The sequence below is a fragment of the Triturus cristatus genome, chromosome 3_1 (genome assembly GCF_964204655.1).
Source record: "Triturus cristatus chromosome 3_1, aTriCri1.1, whole genome shotgun sequence".
NCBI classification, from domain to species: Eukaryota; Metazoa; Chordata; class Amphibia; order Caudata; family Salamandridae; genus Triturus; species Triturus cristatus.
The window spans coordinates 720105500-720122226 of NC_140583.1; the positions used below are offsets into that span (position 1 = coordinate 720105500).

At 44.6% G+C, this 16727-nt stretch overlaps 1 protein-coding gene across 3 annotated transcripts in view; it reads right to left on the bottom strand.

Moving 5' to 3' along the window:
* Positions 1-16727, bottom strand: part of LMNTD2 (lamin tail domain containing 2) — a 181996-nt gene that overhangs the window by 32258 nt on the left and 133011 nt on the right. For all 3 annotated transcript variants that reach the window (XM_085644816.1, XM_085644815.1, XM_085644814.1), the window contains exons 7-8: positions 9222-9409; positions 8282-8433 (exon numbers count right to left, since the gene is read on the bottom strand). In XM_085644816.1, coding sequence (XP_085500942.1) covers positions 8282-8433; positions 9222-9409 — 340 coding nt within the window. The remainder of the gene's footprint in view (positions 1-8281; positions 8434-9221; positions 9410-16727) is intronic.

Here is a 16727-nt window from a genome sequence, read left to right on the forward strand (position 1 = left end):
TGTGATGTCACGTTTAAGCTATTATGTTTTCTACTTGGGTCTCTGAACTCCACCTTCTCTATGCTGCATTCCTTTTCTCAGTTGTGTGTAGCGCAAACTCGACCCGAAGCATTGGAGCTCTTTCCATAAGCGCCAGTCACATTGCAAAAGGTCACATTCATTTTTTAGACACGAGGATATTAAGTGATTTGGCCAGAATTACAGAATGTTGAGCCGACACCGAAACTCATACCTGGTTCACAAGTCGGCCGCTCTGGCTGTATTTACCGCGCACCCTCGCCCCCGTTTGCTTCTTCAGAGATTTGCAATTGGGAACACAAAGGCTCTGACGAAATATGACCAGATATCCACTGCTAGAGGATAGTTTTACGAACTTCTAAAGGGAGCATTTTAAATCCATTTGCCTCATGCTCACACTCTACATCATGGTCGACCATTCATGGCCAATGGACAGATTTTGCAGGCATTTTGACTCCACGTAAACAGAATTTCGTTTGGGAGCTTATCATCATTTTCTATGTTTCGATTTCCTTATGTTCAGTTCCAACTTATTAACCGTGCACTTTCCCGACATCCAGTTGTTGTTCATGTGCTGTGCGGGTTTTTGTGCTTCAGGCTGACGTATTCACCGATAGCTCGATATGAACAGGGAACACCGATGTAGAGAAACCATGCATAACTGCCTTGAGGGCATAATTTATGTAACTGACATATAGACTACTCAAGGGGGCGGGAGGGGGAGGGCATAATATGAACCTCACTTTAACCCTCCATTGGACCAAAATCTCCTGGAAATGTCCCAATTCAGGCCAAGCCTCAGTTGGGGAGACACTGTTGCTTAGATGGTTTTAATTCTCCCTACCTACATCAACCCCTTGTGTTCACTCTAGCTTCAAAGTGTAATTAAGTTGGCCGAATCAAAAACTTTGCAGAAATTAAGGAATAGCAAGAACATTTTTTGCTTTCTTTGCTCACAATGTTTTGACTTAATCAGTAGTGGTTTTATCTGAATCCCCACTGCCCCCTGTTCACATATGCTTTGGTCTCCTTGAGGCATAGCTATGAGACAAAATTAGTGTCGACGATTTCCCTGTATGGCTCAGGTACGAGAAAGAATCCTTCTTGTAAATGACAGTAAAGTGCTAGAGTTCCACGTGAAAAGTTCTGCAAGCATCATATTTGGGCCTGGCGCGCTTTGCCTTTTATGGCCTTGGTTCACTCTAGGGGTTCCTCGGCGCTCATGGGCCTGTGGAAGTGCTTAGGTTCAGAATAAAGGTTGCACCCTGGTTACTGTATTCGTTTCCATGCTAGGTGTTATCGGACTTTGATGACTGGTCCAGACAGGGTTAAATATTGTTCTAAAGGTATGTATCCTTTCCTCATCTCTGACCTTTGCCTCAATGCCCATGCTTTGTTACCAGTTCCCTGCGCAGTTACGTTCGATTTTCTTCAGCAGCCAAGTTATCCTGCCATTTCTGTGTTTGAAGGGATTATTTTTCTTTTTGATTAGATGTTTCTGTTTAATGTGCTTATTTTTACTTTTCACCACGCGCAGGTGGCTTCTCAATATTAGCAGAAGTTGCTCCTTTTCTTGTATCTACTTTTGAGCCAAATTAATGTGGTTTTGGCCCTGATCGCTATATTGATTAGTTCATCTGAACATCCATCTCCCCGGGCCTTTCCAGGAGAAGCACTTAGGGGGATATTTACAAGCCCCTATCGCCACCAAAACGTCACTTTTACTGACGTTGTGGTGGTGATACGGGCTTCGCCTTATTTACAAGGCACAAGGCAGCGTTAAGCCACTAAATATGGCTTAACTCTGCCCTGTAAAAAAGGGCACCCTTTCACGCTATACTTAGTGTGAAAGGGGCGGGCAATGGGTTTTGTAGTGGGTGTTCAACTGCAACACCCATTGATTTTGACGCTGTCCCATATTTACAAGGGTGGCGTAAATATGGGGCAGCGCAAAAATTAAGACTGGGTAAAACCTGGTCTTACCCTGGTGCAAAAGGGAGAAATGTTTTAATTTTTTCTAGTTTTCGCTGTTTACATGTGTGCTGCTTTGTGCAGCACACATAGAAAGAGCAAAAGGCAATTGATTGTTATATGCAGGAAGACAATGATTTAAAAAAAAAAAAATGACGTTTTGCAACTTACACCTTCCTGCACATAAACAATCAATGGCATTTTGCAGTTTCTATGTGTGCAGCACAAATGGAAAGAGCATACACAAGAAGAAATTAAACAGTTCTCCTTGTTGCACCAGGATAAGACCAGGTTTTCCCTGCGGTGGAACGCCCATCACAAAACCCATTACCCGCCCCTTTCTTGCTAAGTATAGCACAAAAGGGTACCTTATTTACAAGGTGGCGTTAAGCCACGTTAAGTGGCTTAGCGCCACCTTGTAAGTAAGGCAAAGCCCTTATCGCCACCACAACGTCATAAAAAGTGATGTTGTGGTGGCAATAGGGGCTTGAAAATATGCCCTTGTGTTTGCTCTATGTTCTCCATGCTCTTGCAAATGCTGGATGAGAGGGAGAAAGTACTCAACCATCACGGTTCCTGCTTTCGACCTGAAGGTAATGGCATTTCTTGCATAATCTTCTGATGCCATCACTGCTGAAACTAGGAAATATTTCTCAATAAGGATGTTGAAGAAGGCCTCTTATTCTTTGGTGGGGAACCATTGGGGCAGTTCTTATGCCACGTGCATTTCCTTTTTCAAGGGGCTGTATGTTTGCCTATTTTGGCATTAGAACCAGCTGCTTCCAATAGCAAGATTCTTTCATGTAAGCATCTCCTGTTGTCAGGGGTTACCTGTAAGATTTCTACAGATACTCCAAGCAGCAGTAATTCTCTTGGCCCTTCGTAAGGGTTAACTATTGGGATATTACATTACATGAGATTATCGGAAGACGTTTGTCCCATCGCAACGAACAGACATAACTTTGTTCCTGGAGATGGGCCCTAATCGAAGTCTGCACTTGGCTCATAGCTGTTGACCGGATGCAATTTCTTGCAGTGTGGTTGGGATAACGCAACTATTGCAAAGAATACCCCCTTGCTAATCCCTTTTCTTCTGACAGGTGCAGCCTATTTTTCCATCCAATATTATATTATAGTGTTTCTTAATACTTCTTCAGTTAAAAACACTGACACTTGGTATTTTCTAATGTTTCCCCCTCTTTATTTGTTGTCGCATGATACAGATTGTTCCTGGCGTGTAAAACAGGGAGCACTTTGATTGTGAAGGAGGTCTATAGCAATCAAACGTAGATATGGATGATTATGGCTGTGTTGGCGAGATTGTATAGCCGAATATTGGACCTGTTGAAGGCTGCCGGGGTGGAAGGCATGGCCTTTGCACTCCTCCAGTCCTTTCTAAATGATAGATCCTAGTTGGTCAATTTTCAAGGTTTTACGTTCCTGCCCTTCACTCTGCCATGCGGGGTCCCTCAGAGCCCGACCCTGTTCAATGTTTGTTTCCTCCCTCGCCAACTCAATAAATCTTTTGCCTTCTCGCTTGTGACCTACGCAGATTATACTCACATCATTGTGTCAGTCACAAACAACATTCAATCCACGGCTGACAGATTTAACAAAAGTAATGAGGTCAGCGAGTGGATGAGTAGGAATTACCTGAAGTTAAATTCCACAAAAACAGAAGTCATGCTTTTTGGCAAAGATGCATCTTTCTGGTCGCCTTCATGGTGGCTACAAGAGCTTGGGGATGTGCCCATACCGAATAGCAAGGAGAAGAACCTGGGGGTAATGATTGATGACAGGCACACATTGAAAGATCAATTTAATCACATGGTCTCCTCTTCTTTTTACATTTTAAAAACGATCAAGAAGATCGCCCATTTGCTTTCCTTTGACCTACTAAAAACAGTTGTCACTGCTCTTGTACTGGCCCGCCTAGACTGTTGTAACGGACTCCTTCAAGGTCTTCAAAAACGTATTCTTAAAAGACTGTAAATTGTGCAGAACATGGCGGCTAGACTGCTTTAAAAAAAAAAAAAAAGGTTTGAATCTGCATCTCTTGCACTGAAACCTTGCACTGGCTCACCGTGGAAAAACAGATTACATTTAAGCATTGTGCCTTGCGCACAAATCACTATATGGAACCAGCCAAGACTACTTAAAAATAAATCTTACCTGTTACATCCCTAAGAGATCGTTAAGATCTAGCTAAAAATGTGGCAGTTCCTTCCTACAAACGAGTGATGGGGTGGCAGGGGCTTTGTTAGAAACACAGCCACCAAATGGAACTGTGTCGCTCTCTCTCTTTAAAATCCATACCAGAGCTTCTTGCTTTTAGGAAAAGGCTTAAAACCTGGCTTTTTATCAACTGGCCCCATTTCTGTACTTAGGTTCATAGTTAGCACCATGATACCTCCGGGTAAGCGATGCGCTTAATAAATATTGTCAATATCAATGTTGTATACAGAAATATCATCTGACATAAATATCTTTTCATAAATGTTGTTGACAAACATATTGTCACATCGGTTGTAGGTTTTCTATTATTAAATCCAATGGGGTGATATTTTTTGTGAATTATATTTAGGACCCGATGTTTAGGTCTGACACTGATATTCTGCTACCACACCACTTGAGATGGGAGTCAGGGCCAAAGCTCCCTTTAGAACTACATGTTCTCTGTCGTTTCCATTGTGCCGTGGGGGATCATCTAGGGGAGATTTTAGCTACGAGAAAGAGTTTTGTCTGGGTTTGAAATGGGTCAGGTTTGGCTTCCTGTGAAGGCTTGCCTTTAAGTCTTAAGTCAAATCAACAGAACCTTCTGAGAGGCTCCATAAATGCCTACTCATGCTGATGGTTTCAATCAGTGTGCAGTTGTCAGTTGTAGTTCCCACAATAACACATTTTTGTTTTGCTCTCGGTCATTCATGAATGTCAACTCTAATGAACTTAAGTTAGGACATTTGAATCTGGGTTGCTCAATCGTCTTTACCAACTGAACTGAGGTTACTGTTCTTCAAAGCATTTAATAAGATGCTGTTTCTCAGGCAATCAACCAGTCTTTGCAGACCGGGCGCTTTCAATTATGGGTGCCCATGTCTAATGTCGGCCTCGTGCCATCCTTTTTGCTTCTCTTCTTTATAGACCCTTCCTCCTAAAGCAAGAGTGTTATTTTGCTTTCATCCTGTAAAGACACTGTTATGAGCTCCTTTTCAGCCTGAGATTGTGGAGTTACCTTCGATAATCATTGTTCCAGGCTACTTGATGTCTCAAGATAGGGGCTTGACATGGTGTTAGTCCCTGAAATGTCTGCACCACATCTAAAGCAAGTATCAATATTGCATTGTTTCCCTCTTCCGTGTCCTCTCTGATGAGGAATACTTCTATTTAGTTTGTACTGCTCTTTAGTAAAAGCTGCACTCCAGGAGCTTCAGCTCTTTCATAAGTATAGCCTTGTTAGGTTGCATTTTACATCTGCTTGTTTTATGGTGCCTGTTTCCTCAGTGCAAAATGTTCCTTTAGCAGAGTCAGATTGGGAACCCAATGCAGCCCTGGCAAATTTTGTCAGACCAGCACCATATGGTGCGTAGGAGCACAGTAAGTGAGCCTGACCACTGTGAGGTGGGAGATTTTGAGGAGTCCCCCCCCCCCCCCAGAACATTTGAGAACAAATTACAACACATGCTTCATTATATATTCCATTGTATCCGCTTTTAAAGCATAGTAACCGATGATCTTATAGTGCACCCTGCAACAGTGCCTCTCATCTCTCCATTGCCAAAAAAGCGCATCAACATCCCATTGGGGGTAACAAGCGATATATATATATATGCAAACCTTTTTTTCTCTCTTCTATCCTTCCGCTATCCTAATGAATCCAAATAACTGACTAATATCCACCACTCAAATTACTTTCATATTTCACTACCTTAATTCAACACTAATCCTTTATGGATTTCCGGAGTAGCGTGCTCTCTCCAAAAAAGCACTTCATCACCCCATCAGGGGTAACAAGCACTATATATATGCAAACCTTTTTTTTCCTCTTCTATCCTTCCGCTATCCTTCTGAATCCAAATAACGGACTAACATATCCACCGCTCAAATCACTTTCATATTTCACTATACCAATTCAACACTAATCCTTTATGGGCTCCGGAGTAGCATGCTACACGCCAAAAAAGAGCTTTGACGCCTCGTCAGGGATAGTAAGCGCTATATAAATGCAATTACAATACAATAGCCCTCTCTCACATGTATTTCATTTGTTTTAAAGCGCCTCTCCTAACAGTGTAGGATGTCGGAGCACTATACACCACACACACATACAGAGACAATGAATCATACGTGTGTAAATTAGTGAATAAAAAGTTTTAGAGAAGACATAGTGGACTACAAGGTGTAGGATTCACATGTTCCATACTGGTAGTCCAAACTTAGGATTCAGAACGTAACACAGTGGTTAGGGTAGTATTTACTAACAAGAATTTCTTTCTACCCAAACAAACCCTTTAGCAACACTAGGATAATGAAAAACTTGTAAAAGGCCTAATTTTCTATCCTGTATCATGCAGTTTGTATGCAGCCCTTTGATGGCAGTTGATAGCTCACTGCGCTATATTACGATTGTAACTTATGAACTGCAAGTAAGAAAAGGATCACTATTTCAAAAGCAGTAACCAACTGAGCTATCCGCATACAATACAATTGCAGCAGGTTCTTCTAAACACAGGTAGCTGTCATGTACTCCCTGTATCCACCCAGTATATCCTGCAAAAGGTCTCCCATTTCTTTGTCACCTCTGCGCCTGGGAGAGTATACTTGGTATGGATGTCCCTCAAAGGACACTGCAAACACGGGCAGTACGTGGGATACTTCTGCACCACGGTCAAGGACAGCAGATGGAGGTATTTCCCAAAAAGGGAGTTGCATGTGCAGCAGGGGGAGCCAGGACGATATGGTCTTGACATTTACAATACTGCCCTTCACGATTACCCCTGTTCCAGTCGATCTTGCATGCATCAGCTCTACCTGTCCTCTCTCTCCCATGTAATATCTGCAGAGATTGCCTGTTTTACCGCCTACTAAAACTTGCCTTTTCGGGGCTTTGCTTTGCAATACTTGGGGTAGCTCCCATGATCAGTGGCAAAAGCAAAAATGTTAATGAGCTTATAACTGGTAGCTGGTTTCTGCATGTGGAAGTATCAGGATATTCCTTATGGAAGGGAGGGACATTTACAACACTGTTGATTGTATGTCACTGAGGCGGACATGTATCTGCACAACGTAGGTGCCCACAGCAGCAGCTCCCACCTTCCTTGGCAGTCCATGACTCCTTGACTCTAATTCACTTCGCTCCTCCTTCGCGTCCCTGACTTATCTCTTCTGCTGGTTGCCATTTGAAGGATTATTTATCGCGGTGCCACTTGGGACTCAGATGGAGTTTCTACATAGGCGCTGCAGCAAACTGCACAAAGACACAAGGAAGAGCACTTTCAATTGGAGCACTGCATGTTACACACGTAGGACCTCTGCTACAGATCCAACAGCGTGCATGCCATCCCTATAAGCGCTGTTTATGCTTCGTCATTGAATAAAACCTGGCCTCTTTGATCTAAATCTTTATCTCATCTACCCCTTCTCAAGCCCTCTGCGTTGTTGTCTGGGTGTGACCGCCCTGCCCACATTGTTAATTGGAATTAATTGAAATTATTTCCCATTTGCCTCATCCCTTTCCGTCTGAAGATGAGGCCTTCCCTCAGTGCCCTTCCTTTTATGCATAATTAAAAGGTCATATGATTGACACCCTTACCTTTGCATTGCTGCCCACAACATCATACACAACCAACTAATTTTATAAAACACAAACTGTGGTGCACCGATAAATCACAGTTCATTCAAAGAAGTCCAGTTCCAAATTGCATGTGTTCCATATCTTCTCTATTTCTCTTTGTGGATAAAAAAATGAGACTCCAAACATTACAGCAAACATCCAATGCGTTTCATTCACCACATGTGAACTTCCTCAGGGCAAAAAGAACTCTATATCCATGAGTTGTTCATATCATTCCTTCAGTCCACCCGTCACCAATCCGATTCAGGTCCTTTCCACACATATGGATCTCATTTTATACACTACCAGCCTGTTTTGCAAATGTTTTTGAAAATTATATGCATTCAAAAAGGATCATTGTTTTCTGAATAGGCTCTCTCATTTAGAGCTACATTGAATATGCTCACGTGCTGCCATGAAAAAGATCAGCATATTCAGAAAACTTGAAGCATAAATGGGTACCTGTAGCAGTGCTGAGGTTTGCTGGTGGGAAGCAGTCCCAGCTGCACCCTCGCGCTGTGCTCCGGGAGCAGATCCTGGGATTTCTCTTCACGCTGACTGTAGGATGCCATGCACTTCTCCGGAGGGATGGTGGTGCAGAAGGAGGGCGTGCTCTGTTCCAAAGAGTGGGGGGAAGGACAAAAGGTACACATGAATTGTAAATCCCCAGAAACACCCATGCCATTGGTGGAGTCACATATGTGGTCTAGTGATTAAGGTACGGATAGCAGAGCCTAAGCATCTCAATTATAGTTTTTACTTAATTGCATCTTTTCCACTTCAACAGAAACTGTCAGCAATGAGGAACAAGCTACATTAAGCTTCATGTAATTAGATAGTGTGTCACTGTTGAGATTTCACATTGGTGCAGTGGTGGATGACGTGGCAGACCAAGGCCATTTCCAAGCACATGCCCTGCACCAGCACTATGAAGGCCCCCAGCTCTGCCCATTCCTACCTGACTCCTAGTTATGAAGGGGCATCAAACGTCAAGGGAGGTTAGGAGTGCGGTAGCGGAAGGGTGGAAGACAGTGTCTGGAGACACAATAGACGTTTCACTCTGTAGGTTCTTAGACTCTACCCTGCCAACCTCCTTGGTGCCCACCCTGCACACTCCTTTCCTATAGGCACCTGTGAGTGACGGAGATGTATACATATTGTTCACAAAGGAATATTACCACCACACCAATGCTAGAGCCCAGCTAGGCGGCCAGGTTTTCGCAGGTGAGGAACATTAGGACCTTCAGAAGGAGCTGAGGTGGGTCATTGATTGAAAACTTCACGCCAGTTGGATAGTGAAAGGAAGGCAAGTACTACCAGCTGAGCTCGATGGTCACGTTATTTCCCCGAAATGTTCTTGTTTACAGCTGGAAAACATTCCTGATAGTAAGGAGACATTTACCTCAGTGGTGGGGACATTGCCAGATTTTTTGTTGTGATCACTCCTGTTGGCTCCGATGGTTGACTTTGGGTGACAGCTTCTCCAGCATGTGTTGGGTCCCGATGCTGGGTTTGGGGGTGCTCTGAAACATTCCCCTTATGATGCAACACAGGAGAGGCTCTGTGAGGTGCTCGGTACCAGTCAATGGGCTGAAAAAGAAAGACGATAACAATGAGCGTGCTTCTGGCTAACAGTGGCCCAATGTAGATGAAGGCAAGCAAGAGCATCTTCCCACCTAACCTTCTTTGCAAAGACCTCTGATGTCCTTCGGGGGATCCCTGTGGGCATCTCAGACTGTCTGCTCTGTATGCAAACATTATTCCAAATGGAAGCTAAGCAAAGATTAGGAAGTAACAACTTATTTCACTGAAACTCAACAGCCATAGTGCTGGCCTTCATGGCAACCCAATGTAGATTGTTCAGGTCAATGTCATAAATATAAATATATATATTTATAAATATATGCTACACATTTCCACGAGGAGGTATCTGGCACATGGGGAGAGAGGAGGCAATATTCCATTGCCTCATAAGGGGAGACCGGAATGGGCTTGAATTCCTGCACACAACTGCGGATAGTGGAAAGTTAGCTGCCAACATGATTGGGACATCACACGGTGTATGAGAGGCCCTGTAACTGTATGGGCTCTCACAGAGGACTTCATCACCCCGAATGCAGTTGCCTGGGAGGAGAATGTGAGGTGGCTAGCAGTCCTTACGGCGGAGGAGAGGCAAGAAACCATCTGACAGAAAGTGGTCACAGTGGACATCTAGAATTGAAGTGACCCCCAGGAAAGAGAATAGCCAGAGAAACGGGCACTGATGAAGCGCTATTTTAAAGCAGAAACGCGTCTGCCGAGCGTTTCTTTGGACTCTGCACACTGAGCGCGAAAAATCAATAAAGCCTGTTCAAGTTTTCCCTGGAGAAAGGAAACTAGTAATGCAACCATCGAATGCTTCAATACCCAACTTTCAAAAACAGTTTGGTCAATGCTAAGGCATTTCTGGTTTGCAATTTGTGCGCGTACTACTGTCATGGTATAAAGAATATAAAGGTAGATATGAAAATGGTAAGCATTTATGAATTTTGGGACTAATGCTTTCGATGTACTAAAGCCCTTTTGTGAGTTGGAAAAGACTTTGCGACTCGCAAGGACTCTGTGACTCATTATGTATCGTCCATTAGGAGAGGCTTAGAAGGGCCCCACTCTGAATTGCAAATCACAATGATGTGTATACATGCTTTGTGGCTACGACTGTGGTCGAATTTCACTGATCAGATACTGACAACGGAGATGGTGTAGTATATGTTTCATGAAGGGGATGCGGTCTCCTAGCTCCAGTAGGACCGGTGCATATTCTGTTCACTGTTGCTGGTTGCTGTAGGTGCCGGCGCCAGGAGACTCCCTGGAGTGAAAGCTGCACTGAATGCAAATATCCATAAATAGATCATTCAAACCTTTCCTGTGGCAGTGGTACCCATTTTAAGGAAGTAAAGGGAAGAATTTTATTAACATTCAACTGTCAAATTAGCACCACCTATGGCGGGCTACCATTGGTGTCTTTAATTAGGGCCTTCATTGAAAAGGTAAATGCAGAACCGTGTATGGTTGTCCCTTGACCTCGCCTGTGAGACCTTTTGAAGACACCCTACAGGGGAGCACATGTAGGAAGCGAGACCATTCCCTTCGTGCGGGTACCATGATGGAAGCCATTCGACTGGAGCTTGGTTTGCCCTCCCTTAGAACGGATGCGGGAATACTCGTCCTGGTGTTTTTCTTAGAATAACCCGGCAAATGCGTTTGTCATTTATGAGTGAGCAGCCGGTTGGGCTAGCAGTGTTATCCAAAGAATGAACACACTCTTCCAAAAGTTTGAATTGCCCAACATTACCAGTGAGTGGTGCTACTAAAGATGAAAATGCTAGAGTTTTGTCAACTACTTATTTGTTTGAGAAAGATACATTGTATTGATGTGGTAGGGATGTGTTGGTATATGTAAGACTACTCATGCAATGTCTGTGTATCTCGAGTTTTATTCTGACCCTACATTGCGCAATCTCTTGCTGGAAATAAAACTGAAGCTGGTTTGAAGCGTCGACCAACTCGTTGGAGGGTAGAAAGGATTAGGAGTGTTCTAAGCCGGTGTTCCTGCGATAGCCAGACATGGCTTCCTCCATTTACATTGCACCTGTGGCCAAAGTGTTGAAGCAGACGTTTGTCATCTTATTTTACACTGTATTGTATGTTTTTTATGTGTGCCTGATGTTTTTTAAGTATAATATATTTAATAGTGATAAGAGAATGATATTTCTAGCTTAAATGTCTTAAAAATGTCGAGGGAGTTGAAATTATGACTTTTGCAAAAATGTAAGTGATGTGGCATCGGAATGAATGACTGTAATTATGGCCGGCTTGTGGGTAGTTTGACATGACTGTAATGGGAGCTAGACATGTCCAGCGGCAGCGGCGGCGGCAGCCATCTTGGCGGAGCCTCTGTCACCGTCGCGATCCGCAAGTGTCACCGATCTGGTTTGGGGATCTAGCAGTTAGAGTCGCCCTGGCAACCTGAAAGGTTATCCTTAACTTCATTCGCATAAAACGCTACGTTTATGTGTTTAATAGGGGCGGGCAGTTATTTGAAGTTATGCCCCATTTTGTAATCAAATGTCAAGAAATATACAACACTACTTATTTGTAATATGGGCAAATATGCTTTGAACTGGTTGGATATAATATTCTATGGTAATATTTTTAGCATACGTTCATCGAACGCTATCGGTAAAGGATTTGGAACGACAGGCAACAAACACTCAGTAAGCTAAAGTTCGAAGCAGTTCCGACACTTTATCAATCAAGACACTAGATGGCAGCACGGGACAAGCAAACGAAACAGCCATTCTTCCTCCTCCAGGTGTACTTTAAATCTAGCAGGGCACCACGGCGGCTACGGGATTAATCAGCCACTCGCTACAAATGTAACAAGTAAAACAGACCCCCGACAAAAACAATACAATGGAAACAACACAATAGAAACCTAACAGTAGTCCAGGGCATTTGTTCATAAAAACAGCGTCTTGGTAACAAGCTCGAGGAACTAGGAAGTGTTTTATTTGTTTAAAGGTGTGTCTCTGCAAGGCAAGCTATTTACAAACAAATACTAAAGACGTAAAGTGTAACTCCGGAAGAACGAGAGCGCGTGACTTGATGTTTGTGCCAATAGACATTTTATGATCTGTATAAAAACCATGATTTTACAAGGTGGTCACATATAGTGTAAGATCAATGTCGCATTAGAAAAATAGAGATGGGCAAGACCAGGCCTGCTTATCCCTATCTTAAATTTCTGTTTACTTATGTCTTCAAGCATGCATGTGAACACGCGATTTAGGCGGGAGTCACCCGATTTTTTTAAACAAAAAAAGGATTTAGTTTAACTTTCTTACTATGAAAATGTCCTCTGCTTTATGCAATTTAAGGGGCAATAGGTGTGTCCGAAAGGGCTCAAAATTGCCTTTCAGCAATTTCAGTGAGCTTCGATGTACATGAACAAGACACACATAGAACACAGATCATAAGCAGACACGCCCATTCGGATGTAGGCCCCTCCCCCAGCTATCGAGCCCCCTGCAGCCGCAGCCACGAGGCCTGAACAGTTCTCAAACATAGGTAGTCTGAAGCTCCCCAGGTTAGAGTGCATAGCGCCCCGAAGACAGTTTCTCTGCGCTCGTAGTCAACTGTAGCAATTATTTTGCTGTTTAAAATATTGTTGATTGCTCACCCAGGTATGAACTGGCTCACGGAAGAAATATAGATATAGTGATATGGTCAAAGCTTGGACCCCACTAGTGTTACAAATCCTCGCTCTCACTCTTTCTCTATCCTTGAGGGCTTGTAACGGCAGATTTAAATCTGACCGCCCTGGGCAAGCCACTTTTAACAGAGTGGGACAAACGTCGATTTTAGATTACATTTTCATTGAAATAAGATCCTGGGACAAGGTACTTGACTTTAGGGTGATAGTTCGAGATGATAGTGATCATAATGCTCTTACTATGAAACTAAAACCAGGAAGTTGGGGATTTACAAGCTATGATATTGTGGCGTCTATACCTTCTCAACCCCTAATTCTGCATAATAATACACGCAGAGTTAGGTGGCCCTGTATCTTTGCTTGCCCGAACAAAATGGCAGAAACTTACAGACTGGCACTGCCCTGTCTCAATGATATCAAAACCAAAGGAAATGATGGACGGAGTGTTGAACATTGCAAGCACTCACCCCCAGTCAACTGATCTGGGTTTAATCCATCACCGTTCTTTAGCCCACTCTGCCACCCCAGTTCAGACATGGCCATATGCAAATCAGTCTGACCCTGTGCCTCATGGGAACAGTCCAGCCCGAACTGCCAAGCCATGTCTTCCCTGGACCGGAAACAAGCTTCCTAGAACCGGTTTCTGGCATTTCAGCCGTCTTCAGCCAGGCTTGCTTGAATCCAGTGGCAAAGTGAGCAAGGGACTCACGTCTGAGCATACCCTGCCAACTTATGGCGAACAAAGCAAAACCAAAGGAAATGATGGACGGAGTGTTGAACATTGCAAGCACTCACCCCCAGTCAACTGATCTGGGTTTAATCCATCACCGTTCTTTAGCCCACTCATGGGAACAGTCCAGCCCGAACTGCCAAGCCATGTCTTCCCTGGACCGGAAACAAGCTTCCTAGAACCGGTTTCTGGCATTTCAGCCGTCTTCAGCCAGGCTTGCTTGAATCCAGTGGCAAAGTGAGCAAGGGACTCACGTCTGAGCATACCCTGCCAACTTATGGCGAACAAAGCAAAACCAAAGGAAAAGACGGCTGAAATGCCAGAAACCGGTCCTAGGAAGCTTGTTTCCGGTCCAGGGAAGGCATGGCTTGGCAGTTCGGGCTGGACTGTTCCCATGAGGCACAGGGTCAGACTGATTTGCATATGGCCATGTCTCAACTGGGGTGGCAGAGTGGGCTAAAGAACGGTGATGGATCAAACCCAGATCTGTTGACTGGGTGTGAGTGTTTGATTGGTTCTGATGCTCCGTCCATCACCACCCCCTTTTGTACCGCTTTGTTCGCCATTAGTTGGCAGGGTATGCTCAGACGTGAGTCCCTTGCTCACTTTGCCACTGGATTCAAGCAAGCCTGGCTGAAGACGGCTGAAATGCCAGAAACCGGTCCTAGGAAGCTTGTTTCCGGTCCAGGGAAGGCATGGCTTGGCAGTTCGGGCTGGACTGTTCCCATGAGGCACAGGGTCAGACTGATTTGCATATGGCCATGTCTCAACTGGGGTGGCAGAGTGGGCTAAAGAACGGTGATGGATCAAACCCAGATCTGTTGACTGGGTGTGAGTGTTTGATTGGTTCTGATGCTCCGTCCATCACCACCCCCTTTTGTACCGCTTTGTTCGCCATTAGTTGGCAGGGTATGCTCAGACGTGAGTCCCTTGCTCACTTTGCCACTGGATTCAAGCAAGCCTGGCTGAAGACGGCTGAAATGCCAGAAACCGGTCCTAGGAAGCTTGTTTCCGGTCCAGGGAAGGCATGGCTTGGCAGTTCGGGCTGGACTGTTCCCATGAGGCACAGGGTCAGACTGATTTGCATATGGCCATGTCTCAACTGGGGTGGCAGAGTGGGCTAAAGAACGGTGATGGATCAAACCCAGATCTGTTGACTGGGTGTGAGTGTTTGATTGGTTCTGATGCTCCGTCCATCACCACCCCCTTTTGTACCGCTTTGTTCGCCATTAGTTGGCAGGGTATGCTCAGACGTGAGTCCCTTGCTCACTTTGCCACTGGATTCAAGCAAGCCTGGCTGAAGACGGCTGAAATGCCAGAAACCGGTCCTAGGAAGCTTGTTTCCGGTCCAGGGAAGGCATGGCTTGGCAGTTCGGGCTGGACTGTTCCCATGAGGCACAGGGTCAGACTGATTTGCATATGGCCATGTCTCAACTGGGGTGGCAGAGTGGGCTAAAGAACGGTGATGGATCAAACCCAGATCTGTTGACTGGGTGTGAGTGTTTGATTGGTTCTGATGCTCCGTCCATCACCACCCCCTTTTGTACCGCGCTGTCTCAATGATATGGCTGAAGCAGCGTCTAACTGCATCTCTACTGAGAGAAAATCTAGGCCTGTTAAAATCCATAGCCAGTTAGTATCTCGACTCTTGGATGTCTTCTCTCCGGTTGTGACTAGGAGGGTCCACTCGGCTAATAGACAAATGTGGTATACTCCCGAGTGCAGGAAATTAAAGAGCGAACTGATCCTGGCAATTAAAGCCAAGGATAAAACCAGGACCAAATCACTACGGGCACAGTACAAGCTAATGATCCAAAGGGCAAGAAAGTTGTGGGAAGATGATAAGTGGGAGGAGTTAAGACTAGCTCTGCAGAATAAAGACTTTAAAGTCTTTTGGGCTATTGTTAATAATGGTAAGAAAGAACCTGAGACTACTACTTGTTCTAACATAGCCCCTGCAGCCTGGGAAGATCATTTTAGGGGTTTATTTTCAGATATAATCTGTAATACACCCTCTTTACCTGCTTCCCCTCCCAACATAGATTGCCGAGCTGAGGAATTCCCGATAATCACGATCAAGGAGGTTGAAAATGCCATCCATATGCTCATACCCAACAAAGCGCCAGGTCTGGACAAAATTCCAGGAGACCTTTTTAGGTCGGAACCCAAGGTATGGGCCCCGTATCTGTGTGTTTTGTTTAATTCCATCTTGCTTGGCGCAGAACCACCTGAAACCTGGCGAGGTGCTGAGATTGTGCCAATACACAAAAAAGGCTGTCCACTCCAGCCTTCGAATTATAGGCCGATTAGCCTAATTGACACGACCCAAAAGTTATTTGGGCGCATAGTCCTGGATAGATTGCAGATGTGGGAGGCAGAAAACAATATTTTAAGTACCCTACAGGCGGGCTTCAGAAAGGGTATTTCAACCCTTGATCAGATCTTCCGACTCCAGGTTCTATATTGGAAGACTGTGAGTGTGGAGGGTGGCAGCCTCTACCTCATTTTTGTCGACCTAAGATCAGCATTTGATCTGGTTCCGCGCGAAAACCTGTGGAGAGTTCTTCGAGCACTCAATGTCCCCACCTATCTTTTGGATATCCCGAAGAGCCTCCACACGGGCAATTTCGCACAGGTCAGATGCGGGAAATATGGGGAGCTTTCTGAACGCTTTCCTGTCAATCGAGGAGTCCGCCAAGGATGTGTACTAGCGCCTACGCTGTTCTGCTTATACATTAATGGGCTTATAAAACATCACAAAGGCATAAAGGATACTGACATCCCTAGACTAGCCTCGGGTAAGGTACCAGCTTTAATGTTTGCTGACGATACCCTGTTGTTGTCGCGCACCCCATGGGAATCCAGCGTATTTTAGATGGTTTTGTACACTTCTGTGGGGAAAGGGGTCTTGAGATTAATTTATC